This window comes from Diplotaxodon limnothrissa, linkage group LG23 (assembly GCF_057381915.1).
Source record: "Diplotaxodon limnothrissa isolate DT_005_m linkage group LG23, D_limnothrissa_male_GT1.1, whole genome shotgun sequence".
Classification (NCBI taxonomy): domain Eukaryota; kingdom Metazoa; phylum Chordata; class Actinopteri; order Cichliformes; family Cichlidae; genus Diplotaxodon; species Diplotaxodon limnothrissa.
In genome coordinates, this window is record NC_140617.1 from 5,391,554 (window position 1) to 5,408,099 (window position 16,546).

The window sequence follows — 16,546 nt, forward strand, 5'->3', positions numbered from 1 at the left end:
AGGCAAACCTGATGACATGCAATCGGTGTAGGCTGCAATAAGTGGTGCACATGGCTTCAAAAAGCATATCAGCAAACACTGCAGGAACACTGCAGGAAAAAAGATATGTAGTTAATGAGACATTTAGTACACAGATCCATATATATGATAACAGATTAACAAGAACTGGCAGCTGACACTCATTTCACTACAGTCCTTTCAGCAAGAAAGGTCAAAAGTACTAGAGAACATTAAAAGTTCTCTGCATCAAGATGACTTTGATTCTTTCAGCTTCATGTTGAAAGATTAAAATTCCTTATTTGAAATTCCTATTAAAGGTTACATTGTTCACCTCACATATGTTAGTACTTATATTTTTAACAGGATTCTCAGATAACATGAGTAAACCAGTGGCAGACTGTTCATCAAGAGCACCTGGACATTTCTTGATGGGCTGAGTCTTATTTTTATCTGCTGTGAGCAGTCAACATCTCGGTGAAAACGTAGCGATCGGGAATGAATTGGCAGCCCATTTCAGAATCCATAATGCAGGAAAAAACTCTGTCACTGCCACTGTCCCTGGTTTGAGTGTACCAAAGAAATACGTAGAGCTGCCCAGTTTGGGATAGAGTCACATTCTCTAGTGCAAGCCCACATGTTAACATAGCTCAAAATATAATGGAAAACATGTTATTATAACAAATGACATGACTTAAACCTTTGGAAATGACACCAGATGCTATTGTGGGCTGTTAGCGCAATATACTGTGATTTATACCTAAGCTTATATAGTTTTTTGACGCATTAGCTATCAACTTAAATACAGTTTGAGCATCAGTCTTGTGTGTCTGTCTTGGCGACATGTGCTGAAATGTTCTTCCGTCTGGCATCCTGTTTATAAGATGAAGTTTAGATTACTGTTATAAACTGTGTCCCCTGTCTGATGTTGTAAAATTGCTGTGAGATATCTCTCAGTTTTGAGTTGATCTTTTTTTTAATCATACACCAAAAGCATTCAACAGTTGCAACTTTTATATATTAGATTTATAATTCAAATTGTTAGGGTGTTGTTACAAATGTCATTGGGAGAGTGCAGCACCTGAATCTAATGCTGGATTACATAAACATCTACAGTATAGCTATGGTTCAGAAGTTTATATGCTTACATGCTTACACTCACTGTTTCAAATAGATAAACGTAAAACACAGCAAAAACTAAAGCTCTAAGCAGCAGCACTAAGTCCTGTCGCTCTTAAATCTATTTTTCACCTGTTCAGCAGGAGCAGAGCATTTGGGGAGTTCCCCGGTGCTGCAGTGGTCATGTCAGTGGGGGGATCCACGGGTTTCTCTGTGACTTTCACATTCCTGTGGCGGCTTGCTAGGTGCTTGCTCAGATTTGAAGTTTACTTTTTCTTCCCACAGTAGGGACACTAATGTTTTTGTCACTTTTTACGGAGTAAAAATTGAAGGAATGTCAGTAGTTCCATGCTTTTAACACTACATGGTTGTACTCTGTCACACACTCCATATTATCCGTTGTTGATCTACATACATCTGTTGCAGCCACGGACATCGCACGCACATCATTGTCATGAGACACTCTCACAAACAAAATCACGGTTTAGTAACACAGTAACACAGCATGCTTACGGGACCTCCGCCTCTCTGGGAACATCTCAGACCACAAATATCCTGAGCCAGACTGGGACCTGTCCAGAGTGCAGCCCTATTACATCTAACAAACACTAATATTACTAAGGTAATATGATCTTCACAATAGTTGATAGCCATGTAGTCAATGCTGTTATAGGTACCCATGTACTGTACAATATGCACAGATAGATACCTTCTTATGGTGGAGAGAGACCTCTTGTGGACACTTTAGAGTGTTTATGATAGCTCTGGCTGTTCTGGGAGATGTTCTAATTTCTTATTTAGCACTTTTCTACTTTTCATACTCATACACTTTCATACTCCAATGAATGCATCTACAAGCAAATTGGTATTAATATCTTGTCCTAAGGATATTTTGCATACTGAATGGAGCAGGCAGGGTTCAAACCACCAACCTTCCAATTAGTAGATGAGCTGCTATACCTTCCAAGCTTCAGCCACATATAGTGCAACACTATATGTAACAGATAATAATGAATCGTAAAAGGGATAGTTGTGAGTTGTCCACTGAAGTTAACTTTTATTATTTTCTAACCCCAACATTCATTTAGTGTGGCATAGATAGATGAAACGCAATATGATTTAAAATTCACTTGATATGCTAAGCTGTGCTTTGCTACTATGCTGTGTATGTTGGCTACAGCAAGATAGACTGACCATAGAGGGAGTCATAGAAAAGGGAGTTGGTGACCTGAACACATCCAATCCTACCCAATACCCAACTTGGATGGGAAGCTGCCATCAGGGATGATGCCGTCATTCACCTCCTACATCGTTCCCTTGCTCACCTGGAGACCCCTGGAAGCACTGTGAGAATCATGTTCTTTGATTTTTCCAGTGCCTTCAACACTATTCTTCCCTCGGTCCTGAAAGACAAGCTGGAGAACTCTGGAGTGGACCATCACCTCACTACCTGGATTTTGGACTACCTCACAGACCGACCACAGTATATGAGGACTCAGGGCTGTGTGTCGGACAGGGTCGTCTGCAGTACGGGGGCCCCGCAGGGAACGGTTCTGGCTTCGTTCCTCTTCACCATCTACACTGCAGACTTCTCCCACTACTCCACCCAGTGCTTCCTGCAGAAGTTCTCTGATGACTCTGCAATAGTCGGCCTCATCACTGATGGGGACGACAAGGAGTACAGAGGACTGACCCAAGACTTTGTGGACTGGTGCCAGCTGAACTACCTCCAGATCAACGCCAGTAAAACCAACGAGCTGGTGGTAGACTTCCGCAGGCACAAAAATCCTCCACTGCAACCACTGAACATCCAAGGTATGGACATTGAGGCTGTGGACAGCTACAGGTACCTTGGTGTTCATCTGAACAACAAACAACAACCCAGTGGAGGTGGTGAGTGACAGGAGAATGGTGGCTAAGCTGTCATCCCTGATGGACAACATCTCCCACCCCAGTGCGCCCCCACCCTGGGGCGTCAGTGCGCCCCAGGGTGGGGGCTACAATGTAGCTTGCCATCACCAGTGTGTGAATGTGTGTGTGAATGGGTGGATGACTGGATGTGTAAAGCACTTTGGGGTCCTTAGGGACTAGTCAAGCGCTATATAAATACAGGCCATTTACCATTTTATTTTTACCCCATGCAGGAGACTGTGAGAGCACTAAGCAGCTCCTTCAGTGGCAGGCTGCGGCACCCACCGTGTGGGACGGAGAGATTTCGCAGGTCTTTCCTCCCCACTGCTGTCAGACTCCACAACAAAGACTCCAACTGATCTAACACACACATCCACACATGTGCAATAACACTAAGTGCAATACTCTTTTTCTGACAAAGTTGTATTTTTACTCAGTTGTATATAGCATTTGCATTCTATTTTTATCCTATTGTATATTTTATTCTATTTATTCTACTGTATATAGTATTTTATTTTATTCTATTCTGTACAGTTGTGTACAGTATGTTATTCTTATTGTATTCTAATTTTGCTATATAACTTTTGCACTGTTCACTTCCTGCTGTGACAAAACAAATTTCCCACGTGTGGGACTAATAAAGGTTATCTTATCTTATCTTATCTTATCTTATCTTAAGCATTTTGTAGTACCTATGCTGAACGCACTGGAAACCCAAGCTGTGCCTGACAGGTTTGTGTGATCCGCGGTGTAGCCAGCATGTTAATACATGCAGTGTATATGTCTGTGTACAGCACAATTGTGACAAAGACAGGCAGATTCAGTGGCTGATGCATTTGCTTCTTTGTGTGCTGACTGTTCTTTCTGCAGAAGCTTAATAAACATAGACTAATGTCTTGTTAGGAGACTCAGTCAGTGTAAGTGAAATTAGCCATTTAATTGACTAATGATTAGATAAACCAGGCATATTATAAAGTACTCGTACTTCAGGTTCACTAAAAGAAAACATGTCTAAAGCTTTTTATACAGATGTCCACTTTTAAGAAGACCACTGTTGTAGAGACAGACAATCCATTCACACCTGCAGCCAATGTAAAGTCAATGAGAATCGATATGGGAACCAAAACAATAAGTAATATCGATAATGAAATCAGAATTTCTAAATTCTAATTAATTCATAATTCTAATGTATTTCCTGTAGTTTTATGCCATTAATATGACATAATGATATAAGACTGGCTGATGGATGATGAAAAGAAGTCAGTTGGAATAACATAAAAACAGTGAAAATGCAAAATTTTAATAACATCTGTCAAACAAATCATCCTGAATCTAAAAGAAACAAGAATCTTTAAAGTACAGGCCTTTTTAAAAACAAAACAAATCAGGTAATGCAGTATCTAACATCAGCATCTCATTTAATAAACAGCATTGAGTATATAGTAAAAGTTCAGATTCTACTTAACTGTAACTAATGTGCAACTTAATGTATGTTTGTTTTGTGTTGTTGTTGTTTTTTAAGTTTTTTTTTTTTTTAAGTTTTTTTGATGCATATCTACCAAAACAACTCACTTATCTAATTTTAACGCAGTATCGCATCACTTCTTTTTCAAGCTAAACCCAAGCACAAATTCTATCAGCTAAATTTTACATGGTTTATTTTATCTTAATTATGTTTCATAATGCAGTCAATCCAGTCTCGGTTGTCAGGTATCTTAGTGTAACTATAAATTGCTGATTTATCTGGGTTTAGCTTGCTGGCGGACACCACCCCGTATGCCTTTCCATCTTCACAGACTAATGGGCCACCAGAGTCTCCCTGGAAATACAAGCATACAATACATTATGTAGTTACTGGACCATAACTAAGTGTAATCACAACAGTAAGCTGATTATCATTATTTACCAAACTTGTTAATTAATAAATTAATTTATTTATAGTAAAGGTTTAATAAAAAACACTTACATGACCTGGGCCACCCTTGTCCTTTGAGCAGTACTTATTTTCCTTAACACACATCTCATTTTCAACCAGGGTTACATTGACTTCCAAAAGTTTGAGAGATGGGTGTTTGTTGTTTTCTGTACTTCCCCAACCAGAGACTATGCATGATTTTGGCAGCGATCTATCATCACGGTCTGCGAGATCAATAGGTTTCACATTCTTGTTTAACACTGCCTTGGTACTCAACTTCAGGAACAAAGAGAGATAAAAATGTTATTTAATGCTGTTTTGTTCAATTGAACAAAAATGATAAGAAACCACATTTAGGATGATAACACTGTAAAGTCTGTTATTAAATATTATTTTCGTTTATTTTACCTTCAGAAGCATTATGTCATTTTTGAATTCAGCTTGATCATAGCCTTTCTGTGGAAATGCATTTTCCCCAGGCACATTCACATGCTGTACGTCATTCTGCTTGTTGTAATTATGAAGTCCCAGAAAGACTCTGTAGGACCTGAAATAAAATAAGTGCAAACAATTTTCAGACATTTAAGTTAGCTGTCCCCAACCCCCAGGCCAGTCGTTTAGTACCGGGCCAGGAGAGTTGAGGCTTGGGTGTGAAAATTCATGTTTGTTTGTTTTTTTGTTTTTATCATTAACTTGGTTTCCCTGGGTCTTTTCAAATGTGTTATGAATATATATATATATATATATATATATATTTTTTTTTTTTTTTTTTTTTTTTTTTTTGGTACTGGTTCTGGTTCTGGTTTTATTTTGTTGTATTTATCAGCAACACCTTAAAGGCCGGTCCGTGAAAATATTGTCGGACATAAACCGGTCCGTGGATCAAAAAAGGTTGGGGACCGCTGATTTAAGTGATACAATATACAACAAAAGAAAAGTTTTTCAATACTAATTTATGACCAAACTTATGAAGCCACCATGAAACAAAGATCTCAGTCTCAGAGAGTAACTTAAGCTTGGTGTTTGGATAAGACAATTTATCGGTTCACATAATTCCCTTTAGGTAAACATAAACTGTTAAACTTACTCAGCTTGGCAGTGGGCAGCAGTCACCACAAAATGCTCATTCACAAGGAAGCCATCACAGTGGGCTTTCTGACCACCTGGTCTGTGCATCTCCAAAAGCACCATGTATGGCCTGCTGTGTGCCACGGCCTCATGGCCACCGATGATTTCTCCAGTGTGAACTGCGTGAGTGGGAGCAGGATGGGGGGTTGTGTCATATTCTATTAAATCAAAATCTTAACCTTGCACGGTCTCAGTTTTGACATCATTTATAATGTCACCATGCATGACATCACATATGCACTATGAAAAGAGACTTACCTTTATCATGAAGAGTCAGTACAACTATCAGTACTGCCAGGTTAAAGTGAGTAAACATGATGAGATCAAAGTCAGGCTGAGCTACTGAAGAGCAGTGGGTAACTTCACTGGCAGGTTCAGCCTTTAAATACCTCCTCGTAACAGCGAGAGAAGTTGCGTTATTTGCATATTCAAATGATGTGGCTGTGAACCACATTCATAACTTTATCAGACTCTCCAGAGCTTTATTTTATTCTATTTCAGTTGAATTGTATGCATTGCTTTAAAGATTTCTTTTAGCACTTTCCTGAAGGACTGATAAAACTAAAATATGTTTCACTGAAAAATAAAATGAAACTTAAAGAAAATACTATATTGATCATTCGTTTCTTGGACTGTTATTATTGTGGCACAGACAGTTATTTTATTTGCTTTAAAATGTTCTGTCAGAAAACAGCACAATAACCATCACTACCAACATTAATACTGAAGGGAGTTTATAGGAGGAATTCTGGAGCCATAGAACAAAAATATTGTTACAATAATGATGGCCTTACCAGGAAAAAGAAATACTGAGCTGCTATGTGAAAAGTTTGTATGTTGAATCAAGTGTTTGTATGTTGGATTTTATTTCAAGGTCCTGTACACAGGGAGAAAGCCAGCCTTCCCATGGCATGTAAGTCTGCAATTTCAATACCCCACAGCTGATGCAAGACAAAACTAAATTAATGTTTATGACAATGTGGTAAAAAGCATATAAATGATGAGGAGTGATCACCTTACAGAAGTCTTGGATACAGTATAAAATATAAATGACTGGTGATTATACAGACTACTGGCATTAGAAACAACCTAACCTGCAAATTTAAAACAAGTCCTTGCTTTCTGTCATGATAAACGATTACACATTACAGGTGGAAAAAACAGCTAGCAGCTTTTAAAGGCACTGTTGAGTTTAGATATAAGCATAATGATTGTGTCAAAAACTGAATCTGGTCGAGTAGAAAAACATCAGCCTTGTGCTCCAGTGTAGTTATTTTGGAAAGAAATAATAGTTTCTTAATCATTTAAATAAGTGAAAAAATAAGTGAAAAAAAATAAAAATAAAAATAGAAGAGATCGTTTTCTGGTGATAAAGCAACATGACAGGGAAAATAAAACAAGTAATGATGTAAAATGGCAGGAGTGCTGATGATATCAGGCAAGGTCAGGCAAGGCAACATATTTTTCATTTAATTATGCTGTCTGATGTTTTAACCAGGATAGAAGATAAAAAATCTGCACATGTGCACCAATGCATATGACTTCAAGAAAGCATTTCTGCAAACACTCTGATGGTAAGAGATATGCTATGAACTTGTGGTACACAGATCCACCAACATATATGATAAGGGATTAACGGGAAATCATACAGTACATTCAGAATTATTATGGTGGCAGCTGATGCTTATTTTACAGCACTTTATTAGCAGCCAGTATAAATTAGAATTAAAAATGTGATAGAACAATAAAACTACACTGTATTAAGATGGAGCTTTTGTTGGGGCTGTTATGCTAGCATGTGCTGTTCTCATTAACATGATGCAAACAGCACACCCTTTGTTAAAATTCAGTCTGAGCTCATATATGTTTTATGTTGTTTTAACACACAAAAGTTGATGCACTCAGTTCTTGAACACCCTGTTTTTCTTGACCTACTTCTTTAAAAATATTCAATGTCTGTGTTCAATACTGTTTATTTACTTAAATTTAAGTATTGAAAAGAAAAAAGTTACACACGTGTTTACTTCTCGCTTTAGGTTGCTTTAAGACAACAGGCCAAGTTCCAAAAGTACTTTCTTTCTCTAATAGGAGACACAAAATTGTATTTATTGTTTACTTATTTGCATGAAAAGTTTTCATTCACCTTATATATTTTCTCAGTCCACAAGTCAATTGACTGTCACCTCGTTTCTCAGTTTTCTTAGTAGCACACGTGGAAATGTTCTTGCATCTGTCATCCTGTTTGCAGTTACTAGGAAGTATAGATTACTATCACCATTTGCTCTGTCTGACTTGCGAAGCTGTAGTATATCACCCAAAGGTTTTTCTCCATTTTTGTGATGTGAAAGGACACATACACACTTATTTTACCGTCATTACGAAACCGCTATGCAAATGAAGCTCCTCAGTGCAACTGTTTTACTGTTTTCTGGCCAGAAACTATTTTTATAATGCATACATCTGCTGATTATGGTAAACCACCTTGATAAATAATATGTATACATTTTTTCTTTGTTATCACCTTTAGTTTGATATAGGGACTGACCAGTGGCATACAGCTCTAAGTCTAACCTGACTTGCTAACTTGAATCCAGATCATATTAGCGTTTTCATGGGGTATACATTGCAAGAATGCACGTGTCTTCAAGCATCTCTGCAAACATTACTCTGCAGATCAATATATGATAACAGATTGACAGGAAGCTATGCACAGAATGATTAGTGTGATGGTTGACGGTGAGAATAAGAAAATACAGAAGAGAACATTAAATGTTCTTCTTGTGCTGATTACCATTAAATAATATCGATAGAAAAGCGTATTATGTTGTTCTGATTATTATTAGGTAATGCTAATTCTCACACTCTATTGAAAACTCTATCATTAGTAGCTGAGTTTTTGATATTTTCAGCTGGTTTATTTCAGCCAAAATGCTGTTAGAGGCTATGCGTCTCACCTGATACTTGTATTCTCAACAGTATTGTTGAACATTACTAGTAAAGTGGAAGACTGACTATGGAAAGCACTGAAGCATTATCTGATGGTCTGAAGGTCATTATGACCTGCTTTAAATTGTCAGGTTATCAGTAATATTATGACAATCAGTAATAAGCTGACAGCTCTTTCAGAATTCATACATCAGGTAAAATTCTCTCAGTCTTGTCATTCCCTCAGCAACACATGTAGCATTGCACCTCGAGGCGACTGTTGTTGTGATTTTGTGATATATAACTGTAAGTGAATTGAATTTAGATGAATTGTGCTGTTCCTGTAACATCTGGACAAAAGAGATGTATAATCAGCAAAAAATAAGGGGTAGACAAAAGAGTTGGAGAACAAAAAGACACCCACCATAGAGGTAAAATGCTAAAATAAACCACATGTTCTGTAAATATGTGTTTATTTTTTTATTATTATTTTGTTGTTTCAGCAACATTACATTTAAAAACTGTACTTTTGAGTTAAAATATATATTTATAATTTTAATAAATGACAAATTAAAAAGGCAAGAACATGAACATAGTTACAGCATTTTCAGCAAGGCATTTACTGTCATGAAGTCTATTTCCCACTGTATAATTCATCACTGTAAGTTTTAATATCATCAGAAATGATCAGACAAAAGAGGGTTTTCAGGAAGTACTGTTAAATGTTCAGTTTCTATGCCATATGTTATAACCAGAGTCAGAGTGTGATTAAAGAGGTGGGTGGGTGGGTTTTACATTTTGAAAGCAGCTAATTGAGTCCAATAACAGATGAAATGCCGTGCTGATGCTGTCATTTTAGTATCTACATGGATGGTGAAAACCCCCCACAGTAATTATTTTTATCTGAGCTGAGCACTAAATCAGATAAAAAGTCTGACGAATCAGACAGAAACTTTGTTTAAGGCCAAGGAGGACGATAAATAACAACAAATAAAACTGTTTTTTGAGTTTTCCAGCTAAGATGGACAGAGCTAACTGTCATGCTTTCAAATAAAGTAAAACTGCGTCCTTGGTTGATTAATAAGCTGGAGTGGAAGATTGTTTCCGACCCCCTCCAAGGCCTGTGTTTCCAGAATTTTGACTATTAATATAACTCGAGGGTGCTGATTCATTTAAACAAAGATAATCATCCTGCTATAACCAGGTTTCAGAAAGGGACAGTAAATCAATTTGTTGATGAATTACTAATTAATGTACTAAGAGGGACCTAATGAGAGCTCATGAGAGACCTAATGTTTAATGATGTACAATTCACCATTTTACTGTTTGGAGCAGTTGTGCATACTATAGCATTCTTTCTTTGTGATTTTTTTATATTAAATTCCTTTTTTTGCTGATTTGTAGTTTGATTTTTGTTGTTTGGGAGCTGACACTGTCTCTAAGGGGATGGGGTTTTGGGGGGACAACAGGAAGAGAGAAGCTACAGAGAGAGATGTGAAACTGCAGCTCTGCTTCCTGGTCCCAACTCTGGATAGTCATGTTTTGCAGGGTTTAATAAATTTGTTGAGATTTCTAGAAATGAGAGCTGAGAGCTCCATCCAAAGTGGGGAAAAACACTATTATATTACAAAGCATCAAAGCATCTACAAAAGAAACATTTATATATTCTTTTGAATACATTTTCCAGACAAATATGAAAAGAACATGAAAAACATCTCTCAGTTAAAGATTAGAATCTGTTGTCAGAAAACCTATTTGGGGCCTCAATCTTCCAGCAGAACTAGATTCTTAGAGGGGTAGAGAGAGAGCCAGAGATGAATTATAAGTAATAATTAAATGCAGAGAATTGTATAAATACATAGTGAGTGAAAAGGGTGACTGAATAAGAAACAGTCAGTGAATCCCCCGGCAGCCTATACCTATTGCAGCATAACTAAGGGAGGATTCAGGGTCACCTGATCCAGCCCTAATTTAAAAATGCTTTATCAAAAATGAAAGTTTTAAGCCTAATCTTAAAAGTATATAGGGTGTCTGTCTCCAGAATCCAAACTGGAAGCTGTTTCCACAGAAGAGAGGCCTGAACCTCCTTCTGTGTGAGGAGCGGGATTTTATTCTGAATTTAACAAAGAAGAGATCTGCTCTGTCTTTCTAGTCCCCATCAGCACTCTTGCTGCAGCATTTTGGGTTAACTTAAGGCTTTTCGGGGAGTTTTTAGGACATCCTGACAATGATGATCTCCTAAATCAGTGAGACGCCATTTCCTCTCCAGCTTAGTTCCTGCTTAACCCTTTAAAATCCGAACCATGAAATAACTGTCAGAAATCTTAAATTTTTTGATAACGGAGTGTTTGTTGAACCTTTAGACAAAATATATAAAAAATAAATACATTTTTAATCTGCATATATGAGTTTTAATTTGTATCACATTTGCTTCATATTTTTGCAGTTTAGTCATTAAAAATGTTTTCATGCAATTTATATCATTTTTTGAGGGTAAAAAAAGTCATGCTCATGACATAGAAGTCTCAAATTCTCACAAAGCACATGGATCAAATAAGATATGCTTGGCTTAAAGGCTTAAAGTGCATGTTTTACAGTTAGAGCACAGAGGCAGGTACTTCTGATTTGAGGCTCTCTTTTTCAGAGGAGCTATAGTGTCAAGAGTTGTACGAATTGAAGAAGTACAACTATTAACACATATCGGCATTGTTACATGTACCTCTGTATATAATGGCCTGTGGTGGTACAATGTCTGTATGAAAAAAACACCTAGAGTAAATTGAGGCTCATAAAAAAGACAAATGAAATCAGATAAAAATAAATCAATTTAAAAAGCATAGAGTTAATGCTGAAGCTACATATAAACACAAAAACCAAAGTTTCTCCCCAGTTACATGTAAGTCCAACAACATGCTTTTATAACCAAGTGAATTTACTATACTGTGCCAAAAGGGTCAGTGAGACTGCCAAGCGGATATTAATACATATATACACAATCAGATACTCGGTTCAGCTTCTTTTTATATGTTATAACGTTTCTCTTCTCTGCAGCTGGTCAATTGACCAATAACAGCACATGCAAGACTGGCCATCTGTCTCCAGTGAAAATCAAAACTAAGGCTCTGACAATGAAAGACAAACTAAGACTTTCAGTAACAACTAGAAAACTTAAAACAACCTGACAGACAACCACAGACAATGAAATATAATGCACACCAATATTCTACAGAGTAACCAGTTTAGTCCACACTTGTTTACACTATTTCCTATTCTCACACACTATTAGAACATCATGACATTATTATAATACAATTTGTTATATAAAATGCTTTTTAATATAAATTAACCAAATAACCTCAGCAACATACGTTGTTCAGGTCATTTAAAAAATCTAGCAAGATTTAGGAGATTTAATGTAAGGTTTAAAGTTTCAGTGTATAAAATGCCACTTGCTGAGCAGTCCTTAACTTTGTAAAATAATCTTTCATCATCTTCTCATGCCCTCTCTCTCTTATCGTTCTCTGTTTCTGAGAATAGGTTTACCTCACATTCACAATATTTCTTTCTCTTTTTCTTTTACTTATCTCTGTGGGAAATATAGCTTATGTAAACTTATCTCCCACAAAGGTTGTGAAACTGCACAAAAACAGTTTGTGTGCATGGTGATATTTATTGTGTTTTTTGAAACATTGCTGTTGAGTTTACCTGCCATTTTAAAACCACAACTACTCTCCTGACATTTGCATATATGAATGTACAACAGTTGTTATAAGGGAAAAATTAGATTTAAATGAAGGTGTAAAAGATGTTTGTTTTTGTTTGGATTTATCTACTTTTTTATTTAAGTTTGTTCCAGGTTTTCTGTACCTTTGTATTGCTTGGTCACAAGTATATAAAAATACTCTTGCTAGATATTTCGCATCTAAATGTTACTTTCATGCATACAACACACCTAAACATTGCTGCATATCCAAAGCATCTGCTGCCAGTGTCAAAGGGCCATGCATCACACGACAACAGAGGAGACTATTCAACACATTTTAAGGCACCAACTACATGCTGACTATACGTGCAATTTTGCTTAGTGGTGTCCCCCACTGATGTCATTGTCGCTTGAATATTTATACCTATGCTCAACAGCCAATGTCCAAACATAGTGTTCTGCAATCTTTTCGACCTTAAGCTATTGAAGGGTCTTTAAACAATCATCATAATGTTCCTGTTATAAGAATTTGTCCTATAACAAGACTAAACGGTGTAATAAATAGGAAGAATGAGATATGTGTAGCACTTACGTGGAGTTACATAAAGTACCGATGGATAATTACCAAAGTAATAAGCAATTTGGGCTAGTGTCAGAAGACTGAGAACGACTCTTAGAGCTCTGGTACACGAATGGCAGAGAAACCAGACAAACACAGTTATGTGGCTTTAAAAGTACTTTAGTGATGTTAAGCCTTGCAAAAGAAATTTGTAAACAACACAGTATTACAACAGGTTTTAACAGAATGTCAAGTATAAAAATTTCCCCCAAAGTAGCAAAAAAAAATAGAATTAAATAAAATTGTGCACAAGTAAAAGAATTAGTCTTTTTTAAGTCCAAATGGTACCGGTGGGGCCCATAGAATTCGTCTGACAAGGAGTGTGTGTGTGATTGTCTGTCCTACCGTACTACTTGTACAGTAGAGGATTGTAGTCCATCAATGTGCAAATGAGTGTGCGTGTACATGTATATCGTCTCCTAGGATCTTGGGTTGGCTCGCCATCCAGTGAACACTGGAACACTCTGGGTTCTGGAATCGCTGACCTGGTCTTTGGATTCGTCCCATATAAAAACCTGACCTATAAACAATGGCCAAATATATGTCACGTGCCCTTTAAGGATAACTCTCACAAATTAAACTAAAGTAGTGTCACAGTGCAGTAACTACTATTCAGATCAGCTATCATCAATTCAATCATCATCAGTTCAGTCATGTTGTACAACATTAAAATATCAAGTTTCAAAGGTCAAAGTATCAATATCCAAAATTTCACAGTATCAAGGTTCAATTATTTGTAACCTGCAGTAACATTAAAGATTATCTACAAGGTTTTAAACATTCAGGAATTATAGTCACCATATAATTCACTTTCATTGTAAACATTAATTACATCGATCAAAATAAACTCACTGTACATATATATCTAATCACAAATAAATAAGTATATTACCCCTTTTAAGAAATGGAATAATATGCAAATGCTTATCAGAAATTGAACAAAGTGCAAATAATCAATTTCAATAACACGTAAACACAAGGACTCAGTCCACAAATAGGAGTATTAAAATAGACGTGCTTAATCCCGCTTGTACCATAGGCCTACCAGTACAAGTGGAAATACACTAAAAATTACCTCCAAGTGTTCAATACTGAGTATTGTAAAACAACTGATTGACATCAAAATTTAAACAGGAAGCAGGATAAAGTCTGATTACAATTATCTCTCATAAAGTTATTTTTAGCTGCTTTAACCATTTACAGCTTTTCACATGTTAATGACTTAGTTAACGATCTAACTAGCATAACAACAGCGTTTCAGAGACATCGAACAACTGTACCCACACTCCGCACATCACGTGTCTGATTAGCCACATTTAGCTTACCGCCGTCGAGTGGATGCTCAGCATTTACATGGAGCCACAGCTCAGTAAACCCTCCGGTTTCGCTCTGCCCTTGACAACAACAAGTGCAAATACATAATTTGTGAAAAATATCAGTTTAGATGGTATTTCTTTTAACTCGTTAGAGGTTAATTTCGCCAGCTTACCGATAACAAAAGTTTTAGTCCGTCTGCTCTGTTCGGCTGTAGAAGCAAGAGACTGAAAACTTGGGAGCTGGTACTAAGGAGGGACAAGAGCTGCCTAGAGCTTCACCGATTGGCTGACATGTGAGGAGTGGAGTAAAACAATAGGCTCTCATCAGAGCTCATCAACCCTCTGAGAAACTTAACCCTTGTTTGACCAGAGCATATCATATATAATCTGCATCCCTTCTATGTTTAAATAATTATTTTGATCTCATTTCACTTTCATTAACCGGGACAGTAAGAACAGAACAATGAACATTAAATGTTTTAATTTTTCTTCTCTTTCTGTTTGAGATGATTTTAGGAACTGGGTTACACCCTCCCCTCTTGAATTCATGCAAGTCCCTTTGCATGTCTACTGTGAACTGCATCATCTAAGAACAATAATTCAGCTTTAGAATTTAAAGAGTCAATGAAAGCTGTGGTTAAACCCTGAAATAATGATTTGACCACAGTGACAAGGGGATTTCCCAATTCAGCATAGTCTAGCCTTTTTGGTGGCTGGCGACTTCTTTCTGATCTTCGAACAGGAATTTCTTTGCTTGTTTGTTCATCTCTCTCTTTGTTTACTGTTTCCCTGTCAAATATCAAGTCCTCTCCTTCCTCATCACTCCCTAACATGTCCGAAAGAAGTAGGATTTGTTCATCCCTCATGTCAGGGCGATCCGTAGAAGGTAAGTCTCTTTCCTTTTCAGGTTCGTCATTTCCGGGTAAGTCTCTTTCCTTTTCAGGTTCGTCATTTCCGGGTAAGTCTCTTTCCTTTTCAGGTTCGTCATTTCCGGCTAAGTCTTCCCCATACAAGGCTTCTCCATAACTCGCAATCTGATTGTCATAAGGTTGGTTATGGTCAGCATGACTGGCTGGAACAACATCGGAGATGGTGTCTGCACAAGCTGGAGCATTACCAGCCAACTTGTCTTGATCTGCAGTCACATCATCTTGACCAAGACTTGATTTATGGGTCAGCAGAAGATCTCGCTTGACAATGTACGCCGAGTCATTTGGCACTGATCTATCTGCAAACCAGTGGACTGAAACAATATCATCCTCGTCCGAGGGGTGATCTGCTCTTTCATTGTCTTTCTGAGTGGTCCGTCGCGTTCTGGGCCTTTTCTTGGGTTCTGGTTGTTCAGGTTTCACTTCCTTGGCTGCAGAGAGGAACCCACAAGGGAGTAAGAGGTCTCTGTGTAGGGTGCGTATGGGGCCATCCCCGCCCTCTGGTTTAACGGTGTAGACAGGGAGGTCTCCAGCTCGTTTCACCACCACATGGACGGTCTGCTCCCATTTATCGGCGAGTTTGTGGTTTCCTCGAATGCGTATGTTCCTGACCAGCACTCGGTCCCCGATTTCCAAGGTAGATGTGGTCACATGTTTGTCAAATCTGGTTTTGTTCCTTTCGGCTACCTTTGCAGCACTCCGTGTAGCTATTCTATAGCTCTCCTCAAGATGGGATTTGAGGTCCTTAACATATTGGGAGTGTGACTTGTTTTGTTGTTCTCTCACAGGTAAACCGAAAGCCAAATCGACAGGCAACCGTGGCTGACGCCCAAACATCAGCTCATACGGTGTGAATCCAGTTACCTCGTTCTTGGTACAGTTGTACGCATGAACTAAAGGCTTTACAAAATCCTTCCAATGTGACTTGTCTTTGTTCTCCAGAGTTCCAAGCATACTTAAGAGTGTTCGGTTAAAACGCTCCAC

At 37.6% G+C, this 16,546-nt stretch overlaps 1 protein-coding gene across 1 annotated transcript; it reads right to left on the minus strand.

Annotated features, from left to right (window-relative positions):
- Window positions 1-4,693: 4,693 nt before the first annotated feature.
- On the minus strand, window positions 4,694-6,386 carry LOC146607348 (granzyme B-like). The gene is made up of 5 exons (XM_085348056.1): window positions 6,329-6,386; window positions 6,030-6,189; window positions 5,351-5,489; window positions 4,994-5,218; window positions 4,694-4,846 (listed from the first exon to the last, which is right to left on the minus strand). The coding sequence occupies exons 1-5, from the start codon at window positions 6,384-6,386 to the stop codon at window positions 4,694-4,696; spliced, it is 735 nt and encodes a 244-aa protein (XP_085204182.1).
- Between the last annotated feature and the right edge of the window lie 10,160 nt (window positions 6,387-16,546).

What these genes read in the sequence shown, in the direction of transcription:
- LOC146607348 (XM_085348056.1), bottom strand. Translation starts at nt 6,386, where the DNA reads ATGTTTACTCACTTTAACCTGGCAGTACTGATAGTTGTACTGACTCTT. An exon ending in ACTGACTCTTCATGATAAAG is followed by an intron (nt 6,190 to 6,328) that starts GTAAGTCTCTTT and finishes CCACTCACGCAG; the next exon opens with TTCACACTGGAGAAATCATC. An exon ending in ACAAGGGTGGCCCAGGTCAT is followed by an intron (nt 4,847 to 4,993) that starts GTAAGTGTTTTT and finishes TTGTATTTCCAG; the next exon opens with GGAGACTCTGGTGGCCCATT.